Source organism: Coregonus clupeaformis, chromosome 5 (genome assembly GCF_020615455.1).
Source record: "Coregonus clupeaformis isolate EN_2021a chromosome 5, ASM2061545v1, whole genome shotgun sequence".
In the NCBI taxonomy this organism is placed as follows: domain Eukaryota; kingdom Metazoa; phylum Chordata; class Actinopteri; order Salmoniformes; family Salmonidae; genus Coregonus; species Coregonus clupeaformis.
This window is the reverse complement of record NC_059196.1, coordinates 42,450,201-42,476,184: the sequence shown is the minus strand read 5'-3', so window position 1 is coordinate 42,476,184 and position 25,984 is coordinate 42,450,201. Positions and strand designations below refer to the sequence as shown.

Below are 25,984 nucleotides of genomic sequence, written 5' to 3'. Positions count from 1 at the left end.
AGGGGACTACTGTAGTGGACAGGGGACTACTGTAGTGGACAGGGGACTACTGTAGTGGACAGGGGACTACTGTAGAGGACAGGGGACTACTGTAGTGGACAGGGGACTACTGTAGTGGACAGGGGACTACTGTAGTGGACAGGGGACTACTGTAGTGGACAGGGGACTATTGTAGTGGACATACTGTAGACAGTGGACAGGGGACTACTGTAGTGGACAGGGAACTACTGTAGTGGACAGGGGACTACTGTAGTGGACAGGGGACTATTGTAGAGGACAGGGGACTACTGGAGTGGACAGGGGACTACTGTAGTGGACAGGGGACTACTGTAGAGGACAGGGGACTACTGGAGTGGACAGGGGACTACTGTAGTGAACAGGGGACTACTGTAGAGGACAGGGGACTACTGGAGTGGACAGGGGACTACTGTAGTGGACAGGGGACTACTGCAGTGGACAGGGGACTACTGTAGTGGACAGGGGACTACTGTAGAGGACAGGGGACTACTGTAGTGGACAGGGGACTACTGTAGTGGACAGGGGACTACTGTAGTGGACAGGGGACTACTGTAGTGGACAGGGGACTACTGTAGTGGACAGGGGACTACTGTAGTGGACATACTGTAGACAGTGGACAGGGGACTACTGTAGTGGACAGGGGACTACTGTAGAGGACAGGGGACTACTGTAGTGGACAGGGGACTACTGTAGTGGACAGGGGACTACTGTAGTGAACAGGGGACTACTGTAGTGGACAGGGGACTACTGTAGAGGACAGGGGACTACTGTAGTGGACAGGGGACTACTGTAGTGGACAGGGGACTACTGTAGTGGACATATCTAGGTAGGCAGACCACTAGGTAACATCAGTGGTCCATAGACATCTGTTCCAGTTCATCCATCCAGTCACAGGGACAGTCCTCTTCAAAGTCTCTGAGGATAGGACATGGTATTGTTAGAAAACAGGGAACCGTATGTATCAAGCTTCTCTCAGAGTAGAAGTGCTGATCTAAAGTCAGCTCCTCCATGTCCATCTCATCTTATTCATTATGATCTGAGAGGCAAAACTGATCCAAAGATCAGCACTCCTACTCCGAGAGGCTTTGATACAAACATCCCCAAATGATAGAAGGGTAATATTCACAGAATGGATGGGTATTGACTCCTCAATATGGTTCCACTGAAGCATGAGTTATTTAACTAATTTCAGATCAGATGGACCTATAGAGTCTAATGGTTATATTACTTCCTATTCTCTGTGTTGGTCCCAAATTACACCCGACAGGGCTCTGGTCAAAAGTAGTGCACTATATGGGGATCAGGGTGCCATTTGGGACACAACTTATGGCTGGTCTGGCCAACGGGCTTCCAGGAGGACTCACGTGTCCTCGTCATCAGAGCGTGGTTGCAGCCTGTCTTCATCCTCTGTCTGTCCGGCTGTCTGTCCGTCTGTGTCGTCCCCTCCTCCCCTGGACAGGGGACCTACCAGAGGGTCTTCCCCTGGGGTAGAGGGACACGTTTTCAAATCACACCCTTTACCCTTATGTAGAGTGGGACAAGGCCCTATTCCATACATTATAGGGCCCTACTTTTGACCCCTATAAAATCAGTGCCTAGCCCTAAATCAGAATGAGTGTACACTGAGTGAACAAAACATTAGGAACGCCTTCCTGATATTGAGTTGCACCCCCCTTTTGCCGTCAGAACAGCCTCACTTTGTCGGGCCACGGACTCTACAAGGTGGTCGAAAGCGTTCCACAGGGATGCTGACCCGTGGTGACTCCAATGCTTCCCACGGTTGTGTCAAGTTTGGCTGGATGTCCTTTGGGTGGTGGACCATTCTTGATACACACGGGAAACGGTTGAGCGTGAAAAACCAGCAACTTTGCAGTTCTTCACACAAACCGGTGTGCCTGGCACCTACTACCATACCCCGTTCAAAGGAACTTTCATATTTTGTCTTGCCCATTCACCCTCTGAATGGCCACACATACACAATGCATGTCTCAATTCGCTTAAAAATCCTTCTTTAACCAGTCTTCTCCCCTTCATCTAGACTGAATGAAGTGGATTTAACAAGGGACATCAATAAGGGATCATAGCTTTCACCTGGATTCACCTGGTCAGTCTAACCTGCCTAAATGGGTTAGGGGAGGGTTTGGCCGGCTGGGATTTCCTCGTCCCATCGTGCTCTAGCACCTCCTTGTGGCGGGCCCGGGCACCTGCAAGCTGATTTCGTTTGGACAGCGTTTCCTCCAACACATTGGTGCGGCTGGCTTCCGAGTTAAGCGAGCAGTGTGTCAAGAAGCAGTGCGGCTTGGCAGGGTTGTGTTTTGGAGGACGCATGGCTCTCGACCGTCGCCTCTCCCCAGTCAGGATGCCCTCGATGGTGCAGCTGTATAACTTTTTGAAAATCTAAGGACCCATGCCAAAACTTTTCAGTCTCCTGAGGGGGAATTGGTGTGTTTGGACCATGATAGTTTGTTGGTGATGTGGACCCCAAGGAACTTGAAGCTCTCAACCTGTTCCACTACAGCCCCGTCGATGAGAATGGTGGCGTGCTCAGTCCTCTTTTTGTCCTGTAGTCCACAATCATCTCCTTTATCTTGATCACATTGAGGGAGAGGTTGTTATCCTGGCACCACACTGCCAGGTCTCTGACCTCCTCCCTATAGGCTGTCTCATAGTGGTCGGTGATCAGGCCTATCACTGTTGTGTCGTCGGCAAACTTAATGATGGTGTTGGAGTCATGCCTGGCCATGCAGTCATGGGTGAACAGGGAGTACAGGAGGGGACTGAGCACGCACCCCTGAGGGGCCCCCATGTTGAGGATCAGCGTGGCAGATGTGTTGTTACCTACCCTTACCACCTGGGGGCGGCCCGTCAGGAAGTCCAGGATCCAGTTGCAGAGGGAGGTGTTTAGTCCCAGGGTCCTTAGCTTAGTGATGAGCTTTGAGGGCACTATGGTGTTGAACGCTGAGCTGTAGTCAATGAACAGCATTCTCACGTAGGTGTTCCTCTTGTCCAGGTGGGAAAGGGCAGTGTGGAGTGCAATAGAGATTGCATCATATGTGTATCTGTTGGGGCGGTATGCAAATTGGAGTGGGTCTAGGGTTTCTGGGATAATGGTGTTGATGTGAGCCATGACCAGCCTTTCAAAGCACTTCATGGCTACAGACGTGAGTGCTACGGGTCGGTAGTCATTTAGGCAGGTTATCTTAGTGTTCTTGGGCACAGGGACTATGGTGGTCTGCTTGAAACATGTTGGTATTACAGACTCAGTCGGGGACATGTTGAAGATGTCAGTGAAGAACTTGCCAGTTGGTCAGCGCATGCTCGGAGTACGCGTCTTGGTAATCTGTCTGGCTGTGCGGCCTTGTGAATGTTGACCTGCTTAAAACTCTTACTCACATCGGCTACGGAGAGCGTGATCACACAGTCATCCGGAACAGCTGATGCTCTCATGCATGTTTCAGTGTTGCTTGCCTCGAAGCGAGCATAGAAGTGATTTAGCTCGTCTGGTAGGCTTGTGTCACTGGGCACAATTCCCACACTTATCAAGAGAACATCCCTGGTCATCCCTACTGCCCCTGATCTGGCGGACTCACTAAACACATGCTTCGTTTGTAAATTATGTCAGAGTGTTGGAGCATGCCCCTGGCTATCCGTAAATAAAAAAAACTAGAAAAAAACGATGCTGTCCGGTTTGCTTAATTGAAGGAATTTGAAATGATTTATACTTTTACTTTTGATACTTAAGTATATTTAAAACCAAATACTTTTAGACTTTTACTCAAGTAGTATTTTACTGGGTGACTTTCACTTTTACTTGAGTATTTTTTACTTTTAATCAAGTATGACAATTGGGTACTTTTTCCACCGCTGAACAGTGGTAGACCTTGCAGTAAGTCATAACAGTAGAGATGGAAGCACATGGAAGAGTTGCAACCACGTCTATCACTAATAGCACGACGTTCGGGATGTTGAGAGATCTGCGTCACTTCATCTAAAATATCACTTGGCAAGTCATACGTCAATCATCTCTTACAATACCTTCAATCAGAAAATAAGGATTCAGCATGCATGACCAACCATGTGGTAGACAGGTACATTATACTGTAAATGTTTATAATAAGATTTCCCTGTAAGCAGGACATACCTTCTGTGTGTATGGAGTAGGTTCTGAAAGCGGTGCTGAGCTGGGCTTTCTCTAACAGACGGAGTAGTCTCTCTGGTGGACTCCTGTCCCATACTTTTCTCTCTCTGTTCTCTACAGAATGAATGGACATATTGACAGTTTCTAATAAAATAATAATAATATTATTAGTTTTTAATAGATTTTATTGAATCCTCTTAACATGAATGAATGGTGAAATCTGAGGGCAGATTGTAGGACTCAAAATGTTTGTGGAGTGGATGCTTTAGTGACTCAAAACATCACTTCTCAATAAATGTTTATTGCAAAAATATATACTGTGCGTTGTTCATTCTACTTTGTTTTAGTGTACCTGGATATCCTGTGATGTTTGAATGACGACAACGTTACTTTCTATAATGTTTCAGTGAGAGTACCTATCTAGGGGTCAGAAGGGGTGTGTCTGGCCTGTTTCAGTACCTGATAAGGGGTGTGTCTGGCCTGCCTTAGTGAGAGTACCTGCATACCTGAATGTGTCTGGCCTGTTTCAGTACCTGATAAGGGGTGTGTCTGGCCTGCCTTAGTGAGAGTACCTGCATACCTGAATGTGTCTGGCCTGCGGTTGCCAGACTCCCAGAGGAGAGGAGGTCAGTGTTAGGCAACAGCAGTAGAGCTGTGTCTGATGGGCACGGGGCCCACTGTCTACGAGGGCCACGCTGCTCTCCACTGCTGCCGCTCTCAGCAGGGGCCTCAGCAGGGGCCACACAGGACTCCAGACCTGTATGAAGACATCATCAAACACGTTCAACTTCCTTATAAATAAATTTTAGAAAAATACAGTTTTTCACACCAGGGCACTTTCACTGTGAGGGACCTTAAAAAGGACCAGTTTAGTTTCATTCAAATTAATCTAAAAGAAACACAATAATCCATAGGTTATGACTGTGTTATTACCGCTCTACCGTGTCATTTATTAGTAAATACGTAGTAGTTTATCTATATACACACACCGTAAAATAAAGTTTTACGAATAACAGGTTGTAAATTGATGATAAATGATGTTTAAAATGTCCTACTCAACCTGCTGGTCTTCACACTAGGACCCTGCAGTTCAATCTCACCATGAGATGAAGAACATCTTCCTAGCCTGCTTACCCTCCAAGGTAGAGGCTGTCATGAGGGTCTTCTGCCCCAGGAGTGAGGCTACCTTCTCCCCCTCCTCTCTCCTCCACCTCCCGGTTCTCCTCTCCAACTCCTACGGATCAGATCCCGAAAGCAACGTGCTGCATCAGAAACGTACCACCAGCTACCACACACAGACACACACACACACACACACGAGCGCCCACACACAGACACACACACACACACACACACACAACCCTCTAACACGTGGCGCCGAAGTTTTGGATTTAAATTGTTAAATTCTACATTTGATCACAACATGTCAGTTTGATAGATGAGCATGGGTTCACTTCAAAAAGATTTCACCTGTGTACACACTAGAAGGCACGGTAGTGTCACCACGAGGATAGCCATGTACACTGAGAGTACAAAACATTAGGAACACCTTCATAGTATTGAGTTGCGCACCCCCCACAACTAAAAAAAGTGACAGTAGAATTCTGCTCCGGCATAAAAAATTTCTGTATTGTTTCCCTGACAACAATACATGTTACTGATTGATGTGCTGCTGTGTTCTTTTATGGTATGGAAGCTAGATGCGTTTTATTTCTACTAAATGTCTTGGTAAGTCACGGTATTTAACTAAACTTTAAAGTACTTTTTTTTTTTTTTGGAGAGATTAAGCTGCGCGCAGCAGCTCAATATGATTTGATTGACAGTTCTGGTCGCCTGAGAATTAGTGCCGCTTCAGAAACCTCATGCCTTTACAGACAAGTAAAATGCACGTTCATATCTCCAGAGAACGTTTCGTGTCGGCATTTAAAAAATTCCGTAGTGTAGCCTACCCTAACAGACAGACAAACAAAACATGCCATAGCCGAGGCGCTTTCAAGGGGCCACATTCCATTACGTATGAAAAAGGGTAATCGATAAAGGCTATCGGTAGCCTACTGTAATTTCATATTATAAGGCAAAAACGCAGAGTAGCCATATCTCAGACTGACCAATGAAAATAAAAGATTAAGATGGGCAGTCTGAGATATGGCTTTTTCTTTGCAACTCTGCCTAGAAGGTCAGCATCCCGGAGCCGCCTCTTCACTGTTGAGACTGGTGTTTTGCGGGTACTGTTTAATGAAGCTGCCAGTTGAGGACCTGTGAGGCATCTGTTTCTCAGACTAGACACTGTAATGAATTTGTCCTCTTGCTCAGTTGTGCACCGGGGCCTCCCACTCCTCTTTCCATTCTGGTTAGAGCCAGTTTGCGCTGTTCTGTGAAGGGAGTAGTACACAGCGTTGTACGAGATCTTCAGTTTCTTGGCAATTTCTCGCATGGAATAGCCTTCATTTCTGAGAACAAGAATAGACTGACGAGTTTCAGAAGAGAGTTATTTGTTTCTGCCCATTTCTGATCCTGTAATCGAACCAACAATTGCTGATGCTCCAGATACTCAACTAGTCTCAAGAAGGCCAGTTTTATTGCTTCTTTAATCAGCACAACAGTTTTCAGCTGTGCTAACATAATTGCAAAAGGGTTTTCTAATGATCAATTAGCCTTTTTAAAATGATAAACTTGGATTAGCAAACACAACGTGCCATTGGAACACAGGCCTGATGGTTGCTGATAAATGGGCCTCTGTACGCCTATGTAGATATTCTATTAAAAATCAGCCGTTTCCAGCTACAATAGCCATTTACAACATTAACAATGTCTACACTGTATTTCTGATCAATTTGATGTTATTTAAAAAATGGACAACATGTTTTTTTGCTTTTCTTTCGAAAACAAGGACATTTCTAAGTGACCCCAAACTTTTGAACGGTAGTGTATCTATCTATTTACATCTACGGGGGATTGGAAATTATGCAGACGATTACATTGATGGAAGCTACAATCTACCTGAAATATTAAAGCTGATCTTTAATAAAAATAAAAAAACAACTGCATTTCTGCCTGGCAAGAGCAGCTAAAAGGGTGTTTAGCCCCAGTGGCCCTGCAAGCGCAGAGAGGATATTCTCCGCTGCTGGCCGGCTCTCCAGGCACCATCGCATGAGCCTGAAGACAGAGACTGACATTTACATTTACATTTTAGTCATTTAGCAGACGCTCTTATCCAGAGCGACTTACAGTTAGTGAATGCATACATGTTTTTTTATATTTTTTTTATACTGGCCCCCTGTGGGAAACGAACCCACATCCCTGCCGGCCAAACCCTCCCCTACCGTGGACAACGCTGGACCAATTGTGCGCCGCCCCATGGGTCTCCCGGTCGCGGCCGGCTGCGACAGAGCCTGGACTCGAACCAGGATCTCTAGTGGCACAGCTAGCACTGCGACCAAACTGGTGTTTCTAAAAATGAATTCAAAAAGGCACTGAGCCTAATAAAAGGTATTTTCCATTTTAATTTAAGTCACAGCCTATATGTGAAATGTATAGATTCAATACAAATCTATAATGATTTAATACAATGAAATGTTGTTTAAAAATGCTGAGCGCTTAACGTCCCTACCAGCCTAGTGTGTCGCTCTCGCAAAATGCTTCACAATGTATTTCTTTGTAGGCTATAGCCTTGAAAATAATTGAAATAATACAGCCTAAATAATGAATTTTCGTTGCTTGTTAGGCTCCTTGTCTGGCTCCTGACCTATTTACATTTTAGTCATTTAGCAGACGCTCTTATCCAGAGCGACTTACAGGAGCAATTAGGGTTAAGTGCCTTGCTCAAGGGCACGTCGACAGATTTTTCACCTAGTCGGCTCGGAGATTAGAACCAGCGACCTTTCGGTTACTGGCACAACGCTCTTATCCACTAAGCCACCTGCCGCCCAGTGTTTATATGCTGTTTAATATGACACGTAGCCTATTTGAAATAATGAGCTTTTCTTACAGTCACCTTTTCATGTTTATTAAAATCCTTTTCATTCAAATCATATGGTTTGGTTTCAATACTTCAAAACCGAATATAGATGGGGTGTTGGTTAAATGGTGATTCTAATGAATGGAGCGAAGCGCCGCTCCACGAGTGATGAGGGGGATTTCCGACCGCTCACATGCTCTGGTAGGGGATGGTGTCTAGGGGGTAGGGGCCTTGTTCTGAACAGAGCTTATCTAGTACCTTGTTGGTAGGGGATGGTGTCTAGGGGGTAGGGGCCTTGTTCTGAACAGAGCTTATCTAGTACCTTGTTGGTAGGGGATGGTGTCTAGGGGGTAGGGGCTTTGTTCTGAACAGAGGTTATCTAGTACCTTGTTGGTAGGGGATGGTGTCTAGGGGGTAGGGGCCTTGTTCTGAACAGAGCTTATCTAGTACCTTGTTGGTAGGGGATGGTGTCTAGGGGGTAGGGGCCTTGTTCTGAACAGAGCTTATCTAGTACCTTGTTGGTAGGGGATGGTGTCTAGGGGGTAGGGGCCTTGTTCTGAACAGAGCTTATCTAGTACCTTGTTGGTAGGGGATGGTGTCTAGGGGGTGGGGGCCTTGTTCTGAACAGAGCTTATCTAGTACCTTGTTGGTAGGGGATGGTGTCTAGGGGGTAGGGGCCTTGTTCTGAACAGGGCTTGTACCTTGTTGGTAGGGGATGGTGTCTAGGGGGTAGGGGCCTTGTTCTGAACAGGCCTTGTACCTTGTTGGTAGGGGATGGTGTCTAGGGGGTAGGGGCCTTGTTCTGAACAGGGCTTGTACCTTGTTGGTAGGGGATGGTGTCTAGGGGGTAGGGGCCTTGTTCTGAACAGGGCTTGTACCTTGTTGGTAGGGGATGGTGTCTAGGGGGTAGGGGCCTTGTTCTGAACAGGCCTTGTACCTTGTTGGGCAGGTGTCTGCGCAGGAGTCTGGCTACGCGGTGAGACGTGAGGATGGTGTGGAGGGACGGACGGTCTTTGGGGTTGGTCTTGAACATGTGTTTGACCAGGTAGTGCAGCTCATAAGGCAGGTGTTGTGGTAGAGGAGGGTAGGAACCACGACACACCTTCATGATCAGACTCTTCCAACTAGGAGCCTGGAACTGAGACGGGGAGGGAGGGAGGGAGAACAGAGGTTTAGGAGGATCCCTGGAAACACAAACCAAACTGACAGACTGGTACAGGCTACACCCCCAAACAGACTGCCAAAGGCTACAGCTCCAGACTGACTGCTACAGGCTACGGCTCCAGACTGCCAAAGGCTACAGCTCCAGACTGCCAAAGGCTACAGCTCCAGAAAGACAGACTGTTACAGGCCACAGCTCCAAAATGACTGCCACAGGCTACGCTCCAGACTGACTGCCACAGGCTACGGCTCCAGACAGACTGTTACAGGCCACAGCTCCAAAATGACTGCCACAGGCTACGCTCCAGACTGACTGACACAGGCTACAGCTCCAAAATGACTGCTACAGGCTACAGCTCCAGACAACTGCCACAGGCTATGGCTCCAGACTGAGAGACTGCTACAGGCTACAGCTCCAGACTGACTGCTACAGCTCCAGACTGACTGCTACAGCTCCAGACTGCTACAGCTCCAGACTGCCTGCTACAGCTCCAGACTGCTACAGGCTACAGCTCCAGACTGACTGCTACAGCTCCAGACTGCTACAGCTCCAGACTGCTACAGCTCCAGACTGCTACAGGCTACAGCTCCAGACTGCTACAGGCTACAGCTCCAGACTGACTGCTACAGGCTACGGCTCCAGACTGCTACAGGCTACAGCTCCAGACTGACTGCTACAGCTCCAGACTGCTACGGCTCCAGACTGACTGCTACAGGCTACGGCTCCAGACTGCTACAGGCTACAGCTCCAGACTGCTACAGCTCCAGACTGCTACAGGCTACAGCTCCAGACTGCTACAGCTCCAGACTGCTACAGGCTACAGCTCCAGACTGCTACAGCTCCAGACTGCTACAGCTCCAGACTGCTACAGCTCCCTGGGCTGGGACATATACATGTCCTAATCCAACTCAGCTGAAGACACCGTCCTTCCCTCAATATGAAACAATGGTTCTTACAGTGGGAGTTAGCCGAAGCGCTGTACACACACACACACACAACGATTCAATCACTATAGTTAGACAGACGAGAGAGAGAAAGTGTGTGTGTGTGTGTGTGTGTGTGAGAGTGTGTGTGAGAGTGTGTGTGTGTGTGTGTGAGAGTGTGTGTGAGAGTGTGTGTGTGAGAGTGTGTGTGTGTGTGTGTGTGTGTGTGTGTGTGTGTGTGTGTGTGTGTGTGTGTGTGTACCGGGTGTCGCAGGGTGCAGAGCTCGTAGAGGACACAGCCGAGAGACCACACGTCGCTGGAACACACACAAATATATTCACACAGACGAGAAATTACATGGCACCACACGTCACTGTAACACTGACAGAGTTAGATATCACACATCACTGGAACACTGACAGAGTTAGATATCACACATCACTGTAACACTGACAGAGTTAGATATCACACATCCCACGCCTCCCTTGGCTAAGTTTAAAGTTAAATATATTATTTCTATACAGTGGATTGTAGGGTTAATCAGAAATCTCTAATCATTGATCAATAGATTTTTGGATGTCATAGTACAGGGTATTATGATAGTACCTCTTATTATTGTATGGCTTACTGTCCCAGATCTCAGGGGAAACGTAGTACGGAGTTCCAACGTAGGTGTGAGCAAAGGCCTTCGTACTGTGACAGAGAATAACAGGACATCATTAAAGCAAATGATAAATAATATCTAAAATGACTCCATACACTGAGTGTACAAAACATTAAGAACACCTGCTCTTTCCGTGACGTAGACTGACTGGGTGAAAGCTACGATCCCGTATTGATGTCATTCGTTGAATCCACTTTAACCCGTCTCCTCCCCTTCATCTACAATCAGTGTTTTAATTGAGACATGGATTGTGCACGTGTGCCATTCAGAGGGTGAATGGGCAAGACAAAAGATTGAAGTGCCTTTGAACGGGGTATGGTGGTAGGCGTACCGGTTTGGTGTCAAGAACTGTAACGCTGCTGGGTTTTTCACGCTCAACCGTTTCCCGTGTGTATCAAGAACGGTCCACCACCCAAAGGACATCCAGCCAACTTGACACAACTGTGAGAAACATTGGAGTCAACATGGGCCAGCATCCCTGTGGAACGCTTTCGACACCTTGTATTAGGAAGGTGTTCTTAATGTTTTGTATACTCCGTGTATAATTATAGTAATATAGAAACAGTATTAGAAAAGTGATATTTTCAGAAAAGTATTAAATGGCAAAGCATCTTCTGGTACCTGTTTAGAACACAGGCTGAGCCAAAGTCACCCAGCTTCACTGTCCCATTGTCTGTCAGGAAGATATTCTGAGGACAAACGAGAAGGAAGTGATGAAAATAAATGTACAGTAAAACTACATGACTTCCTGTTTCCTTCTGTCTGATTTAGAGGTGAAACACATTCAATTTACATTTTAGTCATTTAGCAGACGCTCTTATCCAGAGCGACTTACAGTTAGTGAGTGCATACATTTTTCATACTGCCCCCCCCGTGGGAATCGAACCCACAACCCTGGCGTTGCAAATGCCATGCTCTACCAACTGAGCTACATCCCTGCCGGCCATTCCCTCCCCTACCCTGGACGACGCTGGGCCAATTGTGCGCCACCCCATGGGGTCTCCCGGTCGCGGCCGGCTACGACAGAGCCTGGATACGAACCAGGATCTCTAGTGGCACAGCTAGCACTGCGATGCAGTGCCTTAGACCACTGCGCCACTCGGGAGACTACGTGGAAGAGCTGAAATTCTTTTCAGATATAGGCTTTCAATATATACAGTGGTTCCTCAAAACATCCAAGCTTATGCCGCAACAGTTTGTGGTAAACTGCGTCATTCTGTCATTGCACCCCACTGTCACAAGGGGTAGTCAGAACGCTGATCTATCACAGTCTAGGGTCGGCAGGTAGCTTAGTGGTTAAGAGCGTTGTGCCAGTAACCGAAAGGTCGCCGGTTCTAATCCCCGAGCCGACTAGGTGAAAAATCTGTCGATGTGCTCTTGAGCAAGGCACTTAACCCTAATTGCTCCTGTAAGTCGCTCTGATAAGAGCGTCTGCTAAATGACTAAAATGTAAATGTCTAAACTGTGGCGCACAAAAAAGGGGGATTTTTCACACCTAGCCGAGCTATTGGACTTCCCTTTTGTAAATGAATGGAGGTGTGAATGTTTCAGTCTAAGAGTCTCTCTAGAATCCTGCATCAGGCCAACAACAACAACAAAAATATTGCTTGCGGGTGGTCCCGGAGTTGAGAGAGAACTTGGGAAAATACAAAATGGCGCAATTACACTTGACATGAGAAGTGACATAAAACAAACATTGTAATAAAGTAGACTAATGAAGGCAAATTAATGCTTTACTGAAACACCCAAAGTCATCCAATTGTTATAATAGGATTTGGAATATACTGTTCCAATACGAATTCTTTAGAAAGTATTTTTTTTAGGCCCATTCTTCATTCAAGAGAAATGTACGTGAAAAATGTCAAAAGATGGCAGCCACAGGACGATAAACGTAATATCTGCAACTCACAACGTGACCTTAAAAAGGAAATATGTTGCCAATCTGAAACGTAGCTATGGAAAAAAACGTAAACTTTGGAACTTACCTTGGACTTGAGATCCCTGTGTAAGACACGTTTGTCATGGATGTGCTTCGTACCAGAACACATCTGAGCAAACCACTTCAGAATCTAGTAACGCAGAGACATGAAATACAGTCCGAGTGGGATCCTTTCTTCAGAGATTACACCAGTTAGGGCAGGCACAATTACTTTATAACTGTGTAAATAAAATAAAAGTCATAAAGAGCAAAGTAAAACTAAAAAAACATGGACTCTTAACAACGTGATGAAACTTTGTTGAAACAAAGCAAACAAATGAATATACCCCTTATCAACTGCACACACAGTTCACTTTCATAGCAGCCACATACACTCTGCTGTATGGTATTGTGATGCGATACATTTAAAATTAGGGGAGGCCAATTTTTATTATACGAGCACGGCCTTATTTCTATTACAGCATATTGGATGACTGTCATTCATATTCCATTCACCCAGTTCAATGTAGCATCGATAGGTTTAGGCTACTACATGATACTAGAATTTACCCTGTACTCATCATGAGGTTGCTACAACCTAGCCTATGAAATTAAAGTTTATAACATAGGTGCACACAGGTCGAGAGGCAAATTGGAGTAATCAAGGTGACAGTGACACATTCAATACCGCTTTGCACACTCTCGCTTGCATCTAGCAGATCTAGGGTGTAATCACTCGTCCAAACAAACCATTTTCTATTAGACAAATTCAGGTAGGTCAGTTTAAGAAATGTTTTCAACAGAATCGCCGCAATGAATATATGAATATGCCAAGAGTGTGCAAAGCTGTCATCAAGGAATCTCAAATATAAAATATATTTTGATTTGTTTAACAGTTTTTTGGTTACTACATGATTCCATATGTATTATTTCATAGTTTTGATGTCTTCACTATTATTCTACAATGTAGAAAATAGTAAAAATAAAGAAAAACCCTGGAATGAGTAGGTGTGTCCAAACTTTTCACTGGTAGTACTCATTCCAGGTTTTGCTTTATTTTTTTATATACAGTTGAAGTCGGAAGTTTACATACACTTAGGTTGGAGTCATTAAAACTAGTTTTTCAACCACTCCACAAATTTCTTGTTAACAAACTACAGTTTTGGCAAGTCGGTTAGGACATCTACTTTGTGCATGACAAGTATTTTTTGTTTACAGACAGATTATTTCACTTATAATTCACTGTATCACAATTCCAGTGGGTCAGAAGTTTACATACACTAAGTTGACTGTGCCTTTAAACAGCTTGGAAAATTCCAGAAAATGATGTCATGGCTTTAGAAGCTTCTGATAGGCTAATTGACATCATTTGAGTCAATTGGAGGTGTACCTGTGGATGTATTTCAAGGCCTACCTTCAAACTCAGTGCCTCTTTGCTTGAAATCATGGGAAAATCTAAAGAAATCAGCCAAGACCTCAGAAAAGAAATTGTAGACCTCCACAAGTCTGGTTCATCCTTGTGAGCAATTTCCAAACGCCTGAAGGTACCACGTTCATCAGTACAAACAACAGTACGCAAGTATAAACACCATGGGACCACGCAGCCGTCAAACCGCTCAGGAAGGAGACGCGTTCTGTCTCCTAGAGATTAACGTACTTTTGTCCCAAAAGTGCAAATCAATCCCAGAACAGCAGCAAAGGACCTTGTGAAGATGCTGGAGGAAACAGGTACAAAAGTATCTATATTCACAGTAAAACAAGTCCTATATCGACATAACCTGAAAGGCCGCTCAGCAAGGAAGAAGCCACTGCTCCAAAACCGCCATAAATAAGCCAGACTATGGTTTGCAACTGCACATGGGGACAAAGATCGTACTTTTTGGAGAAATGTCCTCTGGTCTGATGAAACAAAAATAGAACTGTTTGGCCATAATGACCATCGTTATGTTTGGAGGAAAAAGGGGAACGCTTGCAAGCTGAAGAACACCATCCCAACCGTGAAGCACGGGGGTGGCAGCATCATGCTGTGGGGGTGCTTTGCTGCAGGAGGGACTGGTGCACTTCACAAAATAGATGGCATCATGAGGAAGGACAATTATGTGGATATATTGAAGCAACATCTGAAGACATCAGTCAGGAAGTTAAAGCTTGGTCGCAAATAGGTCTTCCAAATGGACAATGACCCCAAGCATACTTCCCAAGTTGTGGCAAAATGGCTTAAGGACAACAAAGTCAAGGTATTGGAGTGGCCATCAAAGCCCTGACCTCAATCCAATAGAACATTTGTGGGCAGAACTGAAAAAGCGTGTGCGAGCAAGGAGGCCTACAAACCTGACTCAGTTACACCAGCTCTGTCAGGAGGAATGGGCCAAAATTCACCCAACTTATTGTGGGAAGCTTGTGGAAGGCTACCCGAAACGTTTGACCCAAGCTAAACATTTTAAAGGCAATGCTACCAAATACTAATTGAGTGTATGTAAACTTCTGACCCACTGGGAATGTGATGAAATAAATAAAAGCTGAAATAAATCATTCTCTCTACTATTATTAGAACATTTCACATTCTTAAAATAAAAGTGGTGATCCTAACGGACCTAAGACAGGGAATTTTTACTAAGATTCCCCCCCCCAAAAAAATAAAATAAATGAAAATAAATACAATTAATAATAAACAAAATATAAAAAAATATTACAAAAATATTAAAATTGAAATGTATTTGGCTAAGGTGTATGTAAACTTCCGACTTCAACTGTGTGTATATATATATATATATATATATATATATATTATTTTTTTAAATGATATTCGAATGGTTTTACCGAGACCTCGTCATTTGGCTGGCCAATTACAGTCATCCAAAATTCCACGTTCGTCACATCCCTACCAGTTAGTGTTTTCAAAACAGTGGGAAACCATATACTGGTCTACTATTTGAGATTTGCATTTGGCCGAGTTAGCTAATTAACCAAATTCATTTATGAATGAAGGTGTCATACTGTGTCCTGTGAGAACAGTGTGTTTTTCTGTTGCTGTATCCTTTGGAGCAGGTCCCCCCCGCCACAGAACTCCATTACTATGTACAGGTGGCCATCACCTACAGGAGACAAGACACCAGCTCTACTTCACATACACAGACTTCATATCACATTCATAAGCAATACATACCCAATTACATACATAAGCAGAACAAAAAGCATCCCACTGGGCACAGACGTCAAGTTCAACGTCTAGTTTTGATTTACATTTTGGTTGAGTTGTCAACTAAATGTGAATTCAACATGAAATCAACAAAAAAAATGTCACCATGTCATTGGATTTAGGTTAAAAGTGGGGTGAAAAAAATGATCAAATGCCCTTACTGATGTCTTTTCAAATCTAAAATCAGTTTTCCATGTTGATTCAATGTCATCTCATTGAATTTTGTTGTTGAACCAGTTTTTGAACCAGTTTTTGCCCAGTGGGATTGCATAATCTTACAAGGATGGCAGTATCAAAGCAGTTGCATTTCACAATCAAGATAGCCACAGTGAAACTGTCTACCTTCAAAAGAGTCCCTGAAGGCCACTATGCTGGGATGTTTCATCCTGGACAGGAGTACAGCTTCTCTTCTGGTGTTCTCCATCTTGGATTGCATCTGAAAAAGACAGTTATTACTTAGCTCTGGTCTAGAATCTTAAGAAGCCATGTAGACACCTCTGGACCAGAGGTAGTTATTATGATAAATGCATACATATACAGTACCAGTCAAAAGTTTGGACACACCTACTCATTCGTGAAGAGGGCACGACAAAGCCTATTCCCCCTCAGGAGACTGAAAAGATTTGGCATGGGTCCTCAGATCCTCAAAAAATTCTACAGCTGCACCATCGAGAGCATCCTGACTGGTTGCATCACCGCCTGGTATGGCAACTGCTTGGCCTCCGACCGCAAGGCACTACAGAGGGTAGTGCGTACGGCCCAGTACATCACTGGGGCCAAGCTTCCTGCCATCCAGGACCTCTATACCAGGCGGTGTCAGAGGAAGGCCCTGAAAATTATCAAAGACTCCAACCACCCTAGTCATAGAATGTTCTCTCTGCTAACGCACGGCAAGCTGTACCGGAGTGCCAAGTCTAGGTCCAAAAGACTTCTCAACAGCTTCTACCCCCAAGCCATAAGACTCCTGAACAGCTAATCATGGCTACCCGGACTATTTGCACTGCACCCCCACCCCATCCTTTTTACGCTGCTGCTACTCTGTTAATTATTTATGCATAGTCACTTTAACTCTACCCACATGTACATATTACCTCAACTACCTCAACTAGCCGGTGCCCCCGCACATTGACTCTGCAACGGTACCCCCTGTATATATAGCCTCCCTACTGTTATTTTATTTTACTTCTGCTCTTTTTTTTCTCAACACTTTTTTTGTTGTTGTTTTATTTTTACTTTTTTGGTTAAAAATAAATGCACTGTTGGTTAAGGGCTGTAAGTAAGCATTTCACTGTAATGTCTGCACCGGTTGTATTCGGCGCATGTGACCAATACAATTTGATTTGATTTGATTAGGGACATCAAAACTATGAAATAACACATATGGAATCATGTAGTAACCAAAACAGTGTTAAACAAATCAAAATACATTTTCGACCCATGGGGCGGCGCACAATTGGCCCAGCGTCGTCCAGGATAGGGGAGGGAATGGCCGGCAGGGGATGTAGCTCAGTTGGTAGAGCATGGCGTTTGCAACGCCAGGGTTGTGGGTTCGATAAAATAATGTATGTGCTAACTGTAAGTCGCTCTGGATAAGAGCGTCTGCTAAATGACGTAAATGTAATGTAAATGTCTATTTGAGGTTCTTCAAATAGCCACCCTTTGCCTTAATGACAGCTTTGCACACTCTTGGCATTCTCTCAACCAGCTTCACCTGGAATGTTTTTCCAACAGTCCTGAAGCAGTTCCCACATATGCTGAGCACTTGTTGGCTGCTTTTCCTTCACTCTGCCGTCCGACTCATCCCAAACCATCTCAATTGGGTTGAGGTCGGGGGATTGTGGAGGCCAGGTCATCTGATGCAGCATTCCATCACTCTCCTTCTTGGTAAAATAACCCTTACACAGCCTGGAGGTGTGTTGGGTCATTGTCCTGTTGAAAAACAAATGATAGTCCCACTAAGCCCAAACCAGATGGGATGACGTATCGCTGCAGAATGCTGTGGTAGCCATGCTGGTTAAGTGTGCCTTGAAATCTAAATAAATCACAGACAATGTCACCAGCAAAGCATCCCCACACCATTACACCTCCTCCTCCATGCTTTACGGTGGGAAATACACATGCAGAGATCATCCGTTCACACACACCGTGTCTCACAAAGACACAGCGGTTGGAACCAAAAATCTCACATTTGGACTCCAGACCAATGGACACATTTCCACCGGTCTAATGTCCATTGCTTGTGTTTCTTGGCCCAAGCAAGTCTCTTCTTCTTATTGGTGTCCTTTAGTAGTGGTTTCTTTGCAGCAATTCTACCATGAAGGCCTGATTCACACAGTCTCTACTGAACAGTTGATGTTGAGATGTGTCTGTTACTTGAACTCTGTGAAGCATTTATTTGGGCTGCAATTTCTGAGGCTGGTAACTGTAATGAACTTATCCTCTGCAGCAGAGGTAACTCTGGGTCTTCCATTCCTGTGGCGGTCCTCATGAGAGCCAGTTTCACCATAGCGCTTGATGGTTTTTGCAACTGCACTTGAAGAAACTTTCAAAGTTCTTGAAATGTTCCGTATTGACTAACCTTCATGTCTGAAAGTAATGATGGACTGTCGTTTCTCTTTGCTTATTTGAGCTGTTCTTGCCATAATATGGACTTTGTCTTTTACCAAATAAGTCTATCTTCTGTCACAACACAACTGATTGGCTCAAACGCATTAAGGAAAGAAATTCCACAAATTAACTTAACAAGGCACACCTGTTAATTGAAATGCATTCCAGGTGACTACCTCATGAAACTGGTTGAGAGAACGCCAAGAGTGTGCAAAGCTGTCATCAAGGCAAAGGGTGGCTATTTGAAGAATCTCAACTATAAAATATATTTTGATTTGTTTAACACTTTTTTGGTTACTACATGATTCCATACGTGTTATTTCATAGTTTTGATGTCTTCACTATTATTCTACAATGTAAACATTTTTTTATATAAAGAAAAACCCTTGAATGAGTAGGTGTGTCCAAACTTTTGACTGGTAGTGTAGGTTAACGCCAAAAGGAAAACATGCAAATTGATATTGCTAGATATACAGGTAAGGGCCAAATAATGGAAACAATTGAGTAAATGACTCATTATATTGAAAGCTGGTGGTTCCACACAGTAGGGCAGTATCGCCATACTCGTTAGTATCCTGGCAAGGATACGAAACACGAAGCGGATTTAACTTACGGAAATCAGCCCTAATGTTGGAAACAAACATGTCACATTTATTTATTTTCCAAGCTTTAGCAATATTTTACATACAGGTTTTTAAAGGACCAATGAGTCTGGTCTGCTTCCCTTCCCTTCCCTTCCCTTCCCTTCCCTTCCCTTCCCTACCACACAGGTCTGCTTCCCTTCCCTTCTCTTCTCCACACAGGTGTGGTTCCTGAGATAAGAAATTAACAATGTTTAGGGTAATGTATCAAAATACTGGGCAGGCCACGCTGTTACGTTCCCCTGCTAGAAAACCAAAAATGTCACTCAAACAGAAGGGGGAACTAACAAAGAGTCACTGACAACAACCAAAACATAACAGGTGGTTTTAGGAGGGGTTCTGGAAGACACTATGGGGGGGTCCACTGGAAGTTGACTAGCAACAACAACTGGGACCTAAAAGACGACCACCATGAGACCCACTAAATCCAAGAAGAGGCAAGACAAGAAAAACCCACAAACTGAAAGACAGGACGCAAACCACAAAGTGGAGCAAAATGAAAACAGGAAAGATCAGATTAAAACATGTTTTTCTAGAAGTCAAATAGGGAGAGACAACTAAAGGTGTTAACGCTCCACATCTATCAAGACAACCGGGGCACTGGGCCAGCCGCTCTTAAATATCCCCTGGGCCAGCCACTCTTAAATATCACCTGGGCCAGCCACTCTTAAATATCACCTGGGCCAGCCACTCTTAAATATCACCTGGGCCAGCCACTCTTAAATATCACCTGGGCCAGCCACTCTTAAATATCACCTGGGCCAGCCACTCTTAAATATCACCTGGGCCAGCCACTCTTAAATATCACCTGGGCCAGCCACTCTTAAATATCACCTGGGCCAGCCACTCTTAAATATCACCTGGGCCAGCCACTCTTAAATATCACCTGGGCCAGCCACTCTTAAATATCACCTGGGCCAGCCACTCTTAAATATCACCTGGGCCAGCCGCTCTTAAATATCACCTGGGCCAGCCGCTCTTAAATATCACCTGGGCCAGCCACTCTTAAATATCACCTGGGCCAGCCACTCTTAAATATCACCTGGGCCAGCCACTCTTAAATATCACCTGGGCCAGCCACTCTTAAATATCACCTGGGCCAGCCACTCTTAAATATCACCTGGGCCAGCCACTCTTAAATATCACCTGGGCCAGCCACTCTTAAATATCACCTGGGCCAGCCACTCTTAAATATCACCTGGGCCAGCCACTCTAAAATATCACCTGGGCCAGCCACTCTTAAATATCACCTGGGCCAGCCACTCTTAAATATCACCTGGGCCAGCCACTCTTAAATATCACCTGGGCCAGCCACTCTTAAATATCACCTGGGCCAGCCAGTCTTAAATATCACCTGGGCCAGCACAGGTGAAACACCTTCCCACTAACGAGATCGCAACCAGCACGGGTGTAACACATACTGACTAACGAGGTGACACCAATCGATGCGGCCTACGTGCTAACATAAATGGAAAAACCAAAACCTGTAACAATGCCCCCATCCACAGGGCACTGAATGGTTTGATGAGCATGAAAACCATATGACCATCTCAGTCACCAGATCTCAACCCAATTGAACACTTATGGGAGATTCTGGAGCGGCGCCTGAGACAGTGTTTTCCACCACCAAAACACCAAATGATGGAATTTCTCACAGAAGAATGGTGTCTCATCCCTCCAATAGAGTTCCATACACTTGTAGAATCTATGCCAAGGTGCATTGAAGCTGTTCTGGCTCGTGGTGGCCCAACCAACGCACTATTAGACACTTTATGTTGGTGTTTCCTTTATTTTGGCAGTTACTTGTTTACTGTATTCCATTCTATGGTAATAATAACCTACCTTTGGGAGTAGGATCTCTTTCATGACATAGTTCTCATGGTTGGTTCTGGATTGGACCAGCAGTGCCCGACCAAAGGACCCTTCACCTATTACTTTATGGACCGAGTACCCATCCATGGTCACACTGGCATTGACCTGAATGGAGAACAATATATTACTAGAAAGCATTACAATCAATTTGTATGTTGTTATTTTGTAATTATACTAGCCAACTCAAACATTGGGCTGTCTTTATCACTTTATTTATAAAGTGGGTCAGTCAATTTGACTTCCTGGCTTGGGCCATCACTTGACACATGCTAAAGGTTTCCCCTTTTATTTGCGGTTGAGTTGGCAGTCTGACAATGAAACAAGAAACAGTGTACTACTGTACAAAATCTTGTTCACTAACATAATCAAATATTGAATACACAAGGTTAAAATGCTGACGTGTAGTTTATAGCTTGGTAAGTAACATAAATAAAATGCTGTTTTTACATACTTTTCTTGTAGGATTCTGTCAATATTACCCGCGTGTGTACGGTATTCTTTGTCCACCGCTCTGCTTCCGTATTATTGTATGACGTATGCAAGGCGTAGTCCTTTTAAAGACTGCTCTAATAGTATTCAGCCACGAGATGGCGGTAGAAGCACAGTTATACATCCTGTATGTCAAATAGGATATTTTGAGTTTTTTTTTTACTATAATGTGCACTATCTAGTTACAACTCATGAAATGGTTGCAGAAAAAGTAATAGCCATTTTACCTCAAGTGTAATTAATTACTCAGCAAGGTATCAGTGATACGACTTTCGAGTTAATTGAGATTTTGTCTACTGTCAAACCAAACTTTTCGGAGGATCTCGTATTACACAGCCTGACACTGATTCAAAAAAAGTATCCTCAAATGGCATGTATTGGTAAATAAAGTTCCTTATGCAAATTATCAGCACGCACGTTACAGTAAGCAGTCTACCTTTTTCCAGTAAGCAGTATGTGATACACATGCATTGAAAACATGAATCAGTCTCCATCTCAAACAAACAGAGTAATGTTGACTGTATAGATGCTGAAATGAAGAGCCCTGTCTATCTGATGTAGGGCGGCAGGTCGCCTAATGGTTAGAGCAATAAAACACTTTTTTATGACTAACTCCTAATTTCTGCCCTCTCATCCTCCTACACAACATTATGTTACTGACAGGGAAACGGATCAAATACAGTGAAATGTTTAGTAATTTTCACATTATAAAAAGCAGAGCTCTATCAATGTTAGCTGGATGAGGACACACTGAGCTGTGTAACTCTGAAATGACAGACAACCAAACAAGATTACTGGTAGGCCCTATAACCAAACAAGATTACTGGTAGGCCCTACAACCAAACAAGATTACTGGTAGGCCCTACAACCAAACAAGATTACTGGTCGGCCCTACAACCAAACAAGATTACTGGTAGGCCCTACAACCAAACAAGATTACTGGTAGGCCCTACAACCAAACAAGATTACTGGTAGGCCCTACAACCAAACAAGATTACTGGTAGGCCCTATAACCAAACAAGATTACTGGTACAACCAAACAAGATTACTGGTACAACCAAACAAGATTACTGGTAGGCCCTACAACCAAACAAGATTACTGGTACAACCAAACAAGATTACCGGTAGGCCCTACAAAAAAACAAGATTACTGGTAGGACCTACAACCAAACAAGATTACTGGTACAACCACACAAGATTACTGGTATGCCCTACAACCAAACAAGATTACTGGTAGGCCCTACAACCAAACAAGATTACTGGTAGGCCCTACAACCAAACAAGATTACTGGTAGGCCCTACAACCAAACAAGATTACTGGTACAACCAAACAAGATTACTGATAGGCCCTACAACCAAACAAGATTACTGGTACAACCAAACAAGATTACTGGTAGGCTCTACAACCAAACAAGATTACTGGTAGGACCTACAACCTAACAAGATTACTGGTCGGCCCTACAACCAAACAAGATTACTGGTAGGACCTACAACCAAAAGAGATCACTGGTCGGCCCTACAACCAAACAAGATTACTGGTAGGACCTACAACCAAACAAGATTACTGGTAAGCCCAACAACCAAACAAGATTACTGGTACAACCAAACAAGATTACTGGTCGGCCCTACAACCAAACCAGATTACACGGCCGCCGGCAAATGTGTGGCGAGCTGGCATTTGTCCCAGCAGTTTTCAATCCATTGTGATTTACTATGATAAAAATATTGACATGAAAACATAAAAAATAGGAAAGTATGCTACTGTTTATTAGACTGACTTGCCTCATGATTTGTCAACTCACGCAAATTGTTGCTGGTTCTGTGTGTGTTTTGACCAATCATATTCACAGAAATACAGGTCTTAGGACCAGGCACAATGCAGGTCTAGCAAAGAGACACTTTCCTCTGGTATTTGTTTAGCCAACCTGGTCTCAGAGCATTTCGTATTATTCTGTACATAAATCATAGACACTCCATTTAGTACATGTTACGTTTCGTATGGTATGTATACATTTTTTATTACAATTCGTATGATATGTTACAAATTGCAATTCGTACAATATGTTACGAATTGCAATTCGTAAGATATGTTACGAATTTGCAAAACGTACAGCTAGCTGGCTAACATTAGCTAGAATAGGGGTTAGGGTCAGTGTTAGGGTTATGGTTAGGAGTTAGGTTAAAGGGTTAGCTAAAATGATTATGGGTTAGCTAATATGCAAAGTAGTTGCAAAGTAGCTAAAAAGTAGCTTAAAAATAGGTAAGTAGTTGCAAAGTTGCTCATTAGCTAAAATGCTAAAATTGTCCATCATGAGATTCGAACACGCAACCTTTGGGTTGCTAGATAGTTGACGTTATACGCCCACCCATCCACCCTCCTTTCACATATCATACTAATTGGAGTGTCCCGGAGTTACATTTACGATGTTACGTCTGGTCGATGAGACCAGGCTGCAGGTCAGATCTGAGACGTTTATTGTTTACGAGTAGGCTGTAAAAGGGTTATGCTTGTGTCAGTTGGTAGTGATGTGTTATCATGTTTGCTCAAATCAGCCTGGTCTCATAGACTGTATGGGTTGAAAACAATACTATTTTTCAGTCTGATCAACTGTAGATGCATACAGATGACAGAATGTCCCCATCCACTCTGGCCAGGGTAAACGAAGAGGTAACGTTATGTATTTAAAGCCCATTTATTTGTGTAAGGAGAAAAAATGTGAACGTGGTCAATTTTGGTTGATATTCAGACTTGGGCTTGCTAGGCTACCTGGACCTTTTCAATCCAAAACTGGATTCAACCAATCAATACAACAGTGATGACATAGACTGTGTGAGCAACTTTTGAAATTTCAGTTGCATAGGCGATGCAAACCTGCATAAAGCAAGCTGAGCCCTGTGCGTTCTATTGGACAATCACAGTTATTGTCTCTGTGTCTGTGTAAAGCAAACCCCGTTTTAAGTTTTAAAATATACAGTGGGGAAAAAAAGTATTTAGTCAGCCACCAATTGTGCATGTTCTCCCACTTAAAAAGATGAGAGAGGGCTGTACTTTTCATCATAGGTACACGTCAACTATGACAGACAAAATGAGAAAAATAAATCCAGAAAATCACATTGTAGGATTTTTAATGAATTTATTTGCAAATTATGGTGGAAAATAAGTATTTGGTCAATAACAAAAGTTTCTCAATACTTTGCAGGCCTCTCTCATCTTTTTAAGTGGGAGAACTTGCACAATTGGTGGCTGACTAAATACTTTTTTCCCCCACTGTATATATATAATGTAACCCCGTTTAAAGTTTTAAAATATAATTCATATGAACAAGTTCAAGGTTGCTGCAGCTGGACAGGTGAGTTTTTTTCAGGAGTTTTTTATTTTTAAACCATGTGACCTAATTAGAAAAAACTCTGGTCCCATCATAGCCCATACAAAACCTTCTTACAACTGATTAATTAATGTTATACCCTACAGGGCCTGGAGTTTTACCTAGTTGGGTTGCCGGACCCCACCACTCCGGGACATGTGTTGCCACCTCACTAAGCTAAGGACCCTGGGACTAAACACCTCACCTCTGCAACTGGATCCTGGACTTCCTGACGGGCGCCCCCAGGTGGTAAGAGTAGGTAACAACACATCTGCCACGCTGATCCTCAACTCCAACAACATCATTAAGTTTGCCGACGACACAACAGTGGTAGGCCTGATCATGAGACAGCCTATAGGGAGGAGGTCAGAGACCTGGCCTTGTGGTACCAGGATAACAACCTCTCCCTCAACGTGATCAAGACAAAGGAGATGATTGTGGACTACAGGAAAAAAAAGAGGACTGAGCACGCCCCCATTCTCATTGACAGAGCTGTAGTGGAACAGGTTGAGAGCTTCAAGTTCCTTGGTGTCCACATCACCAACAAACTATCATGGTCCAAACACACCAAGACAGTCGTGAAGAGGGCACGACAAAGCCTATTCCCCCTCAGGAGACTGAAAAGATTTGGCATGAGTCCTCAGATCCTCAAAAAGTTATACAGCTGCACCATCGAGAGCATCCTGACTGGTTGCATCACTGCCTGGTATGGCAACTGCTCGGCCTCCGACCACAAGGCACTACAGTGGGTAGTGCGTACGGCCCCGTACATCACTGGGGCCGAGCTTCCTGCCATCCAGGACATCTATACCAGGCGGTGTCTGAGGAAGGCCCTCAAAATTGTCAAAGACTCCAGCCACCCTAGTCATAGACTGTTCTCTCTGCTACCGCACGGCAAGCGGTACCGGAGCGCCAAGTCTAGGTCCAAGAGGCTTCTTAACAGCTTCTACCCCCAAGCCATAAGACTCCTGAACAGGCTAATCATGGCTACCCGGACTATTTGCATTGTCCCCCCACCCCATCTTTTAC

At 44.2% G+C, this 25,984-nt stretch overlaps 1 protein-coding gene across 1 annotated transcript; it reads right to left on the bottom strand.

Annotated features, from left to right (window-relative positions):
- Nucleotides 1-773: 773 nt before the first annotated feature.
- Nucleotides 774-21,621, bottom strand: nek3 (NIMA related kinase 3). Its single transcript, XM_041876757.2, has 14 exons — nucleotides 21,553-21,621; nucleotides 21,072-21,206; nucleotides 16,324-16,417; nucleotides 15,780-15,877; nucleotides 12,850-12,933; nucleotides 11,486-11,553; nucleotides 10,807-10,893; nucleotides 10,462-10,516; nucleotides 9,052-9,252; nucleotides 5,291-5,390; nucleotides 4,737-4,913; nucleotides 4,160-4,270; nucleotides 1,383-1,500; nucleotides 774-933 (listed from the first exon to the last, which is right to left on the bottom strand). The coding sequence occupies exons 2-14, from the start codon at nucleotides 21,186-21,188 to the stop codon at nucleotides 867-869; spliced, it is 1,377 nt and encodes a 458-aa protein (XP_041732691.1). The 5' UTR covers nucleotides 21,189-21,206; nucleotides 21,553-21,621; the 3' UTR covers nucleotides 774-866.
- Between the last annotated feature and the right edge of the window lie 4,363 nt (nucleotides 21,622-25,984).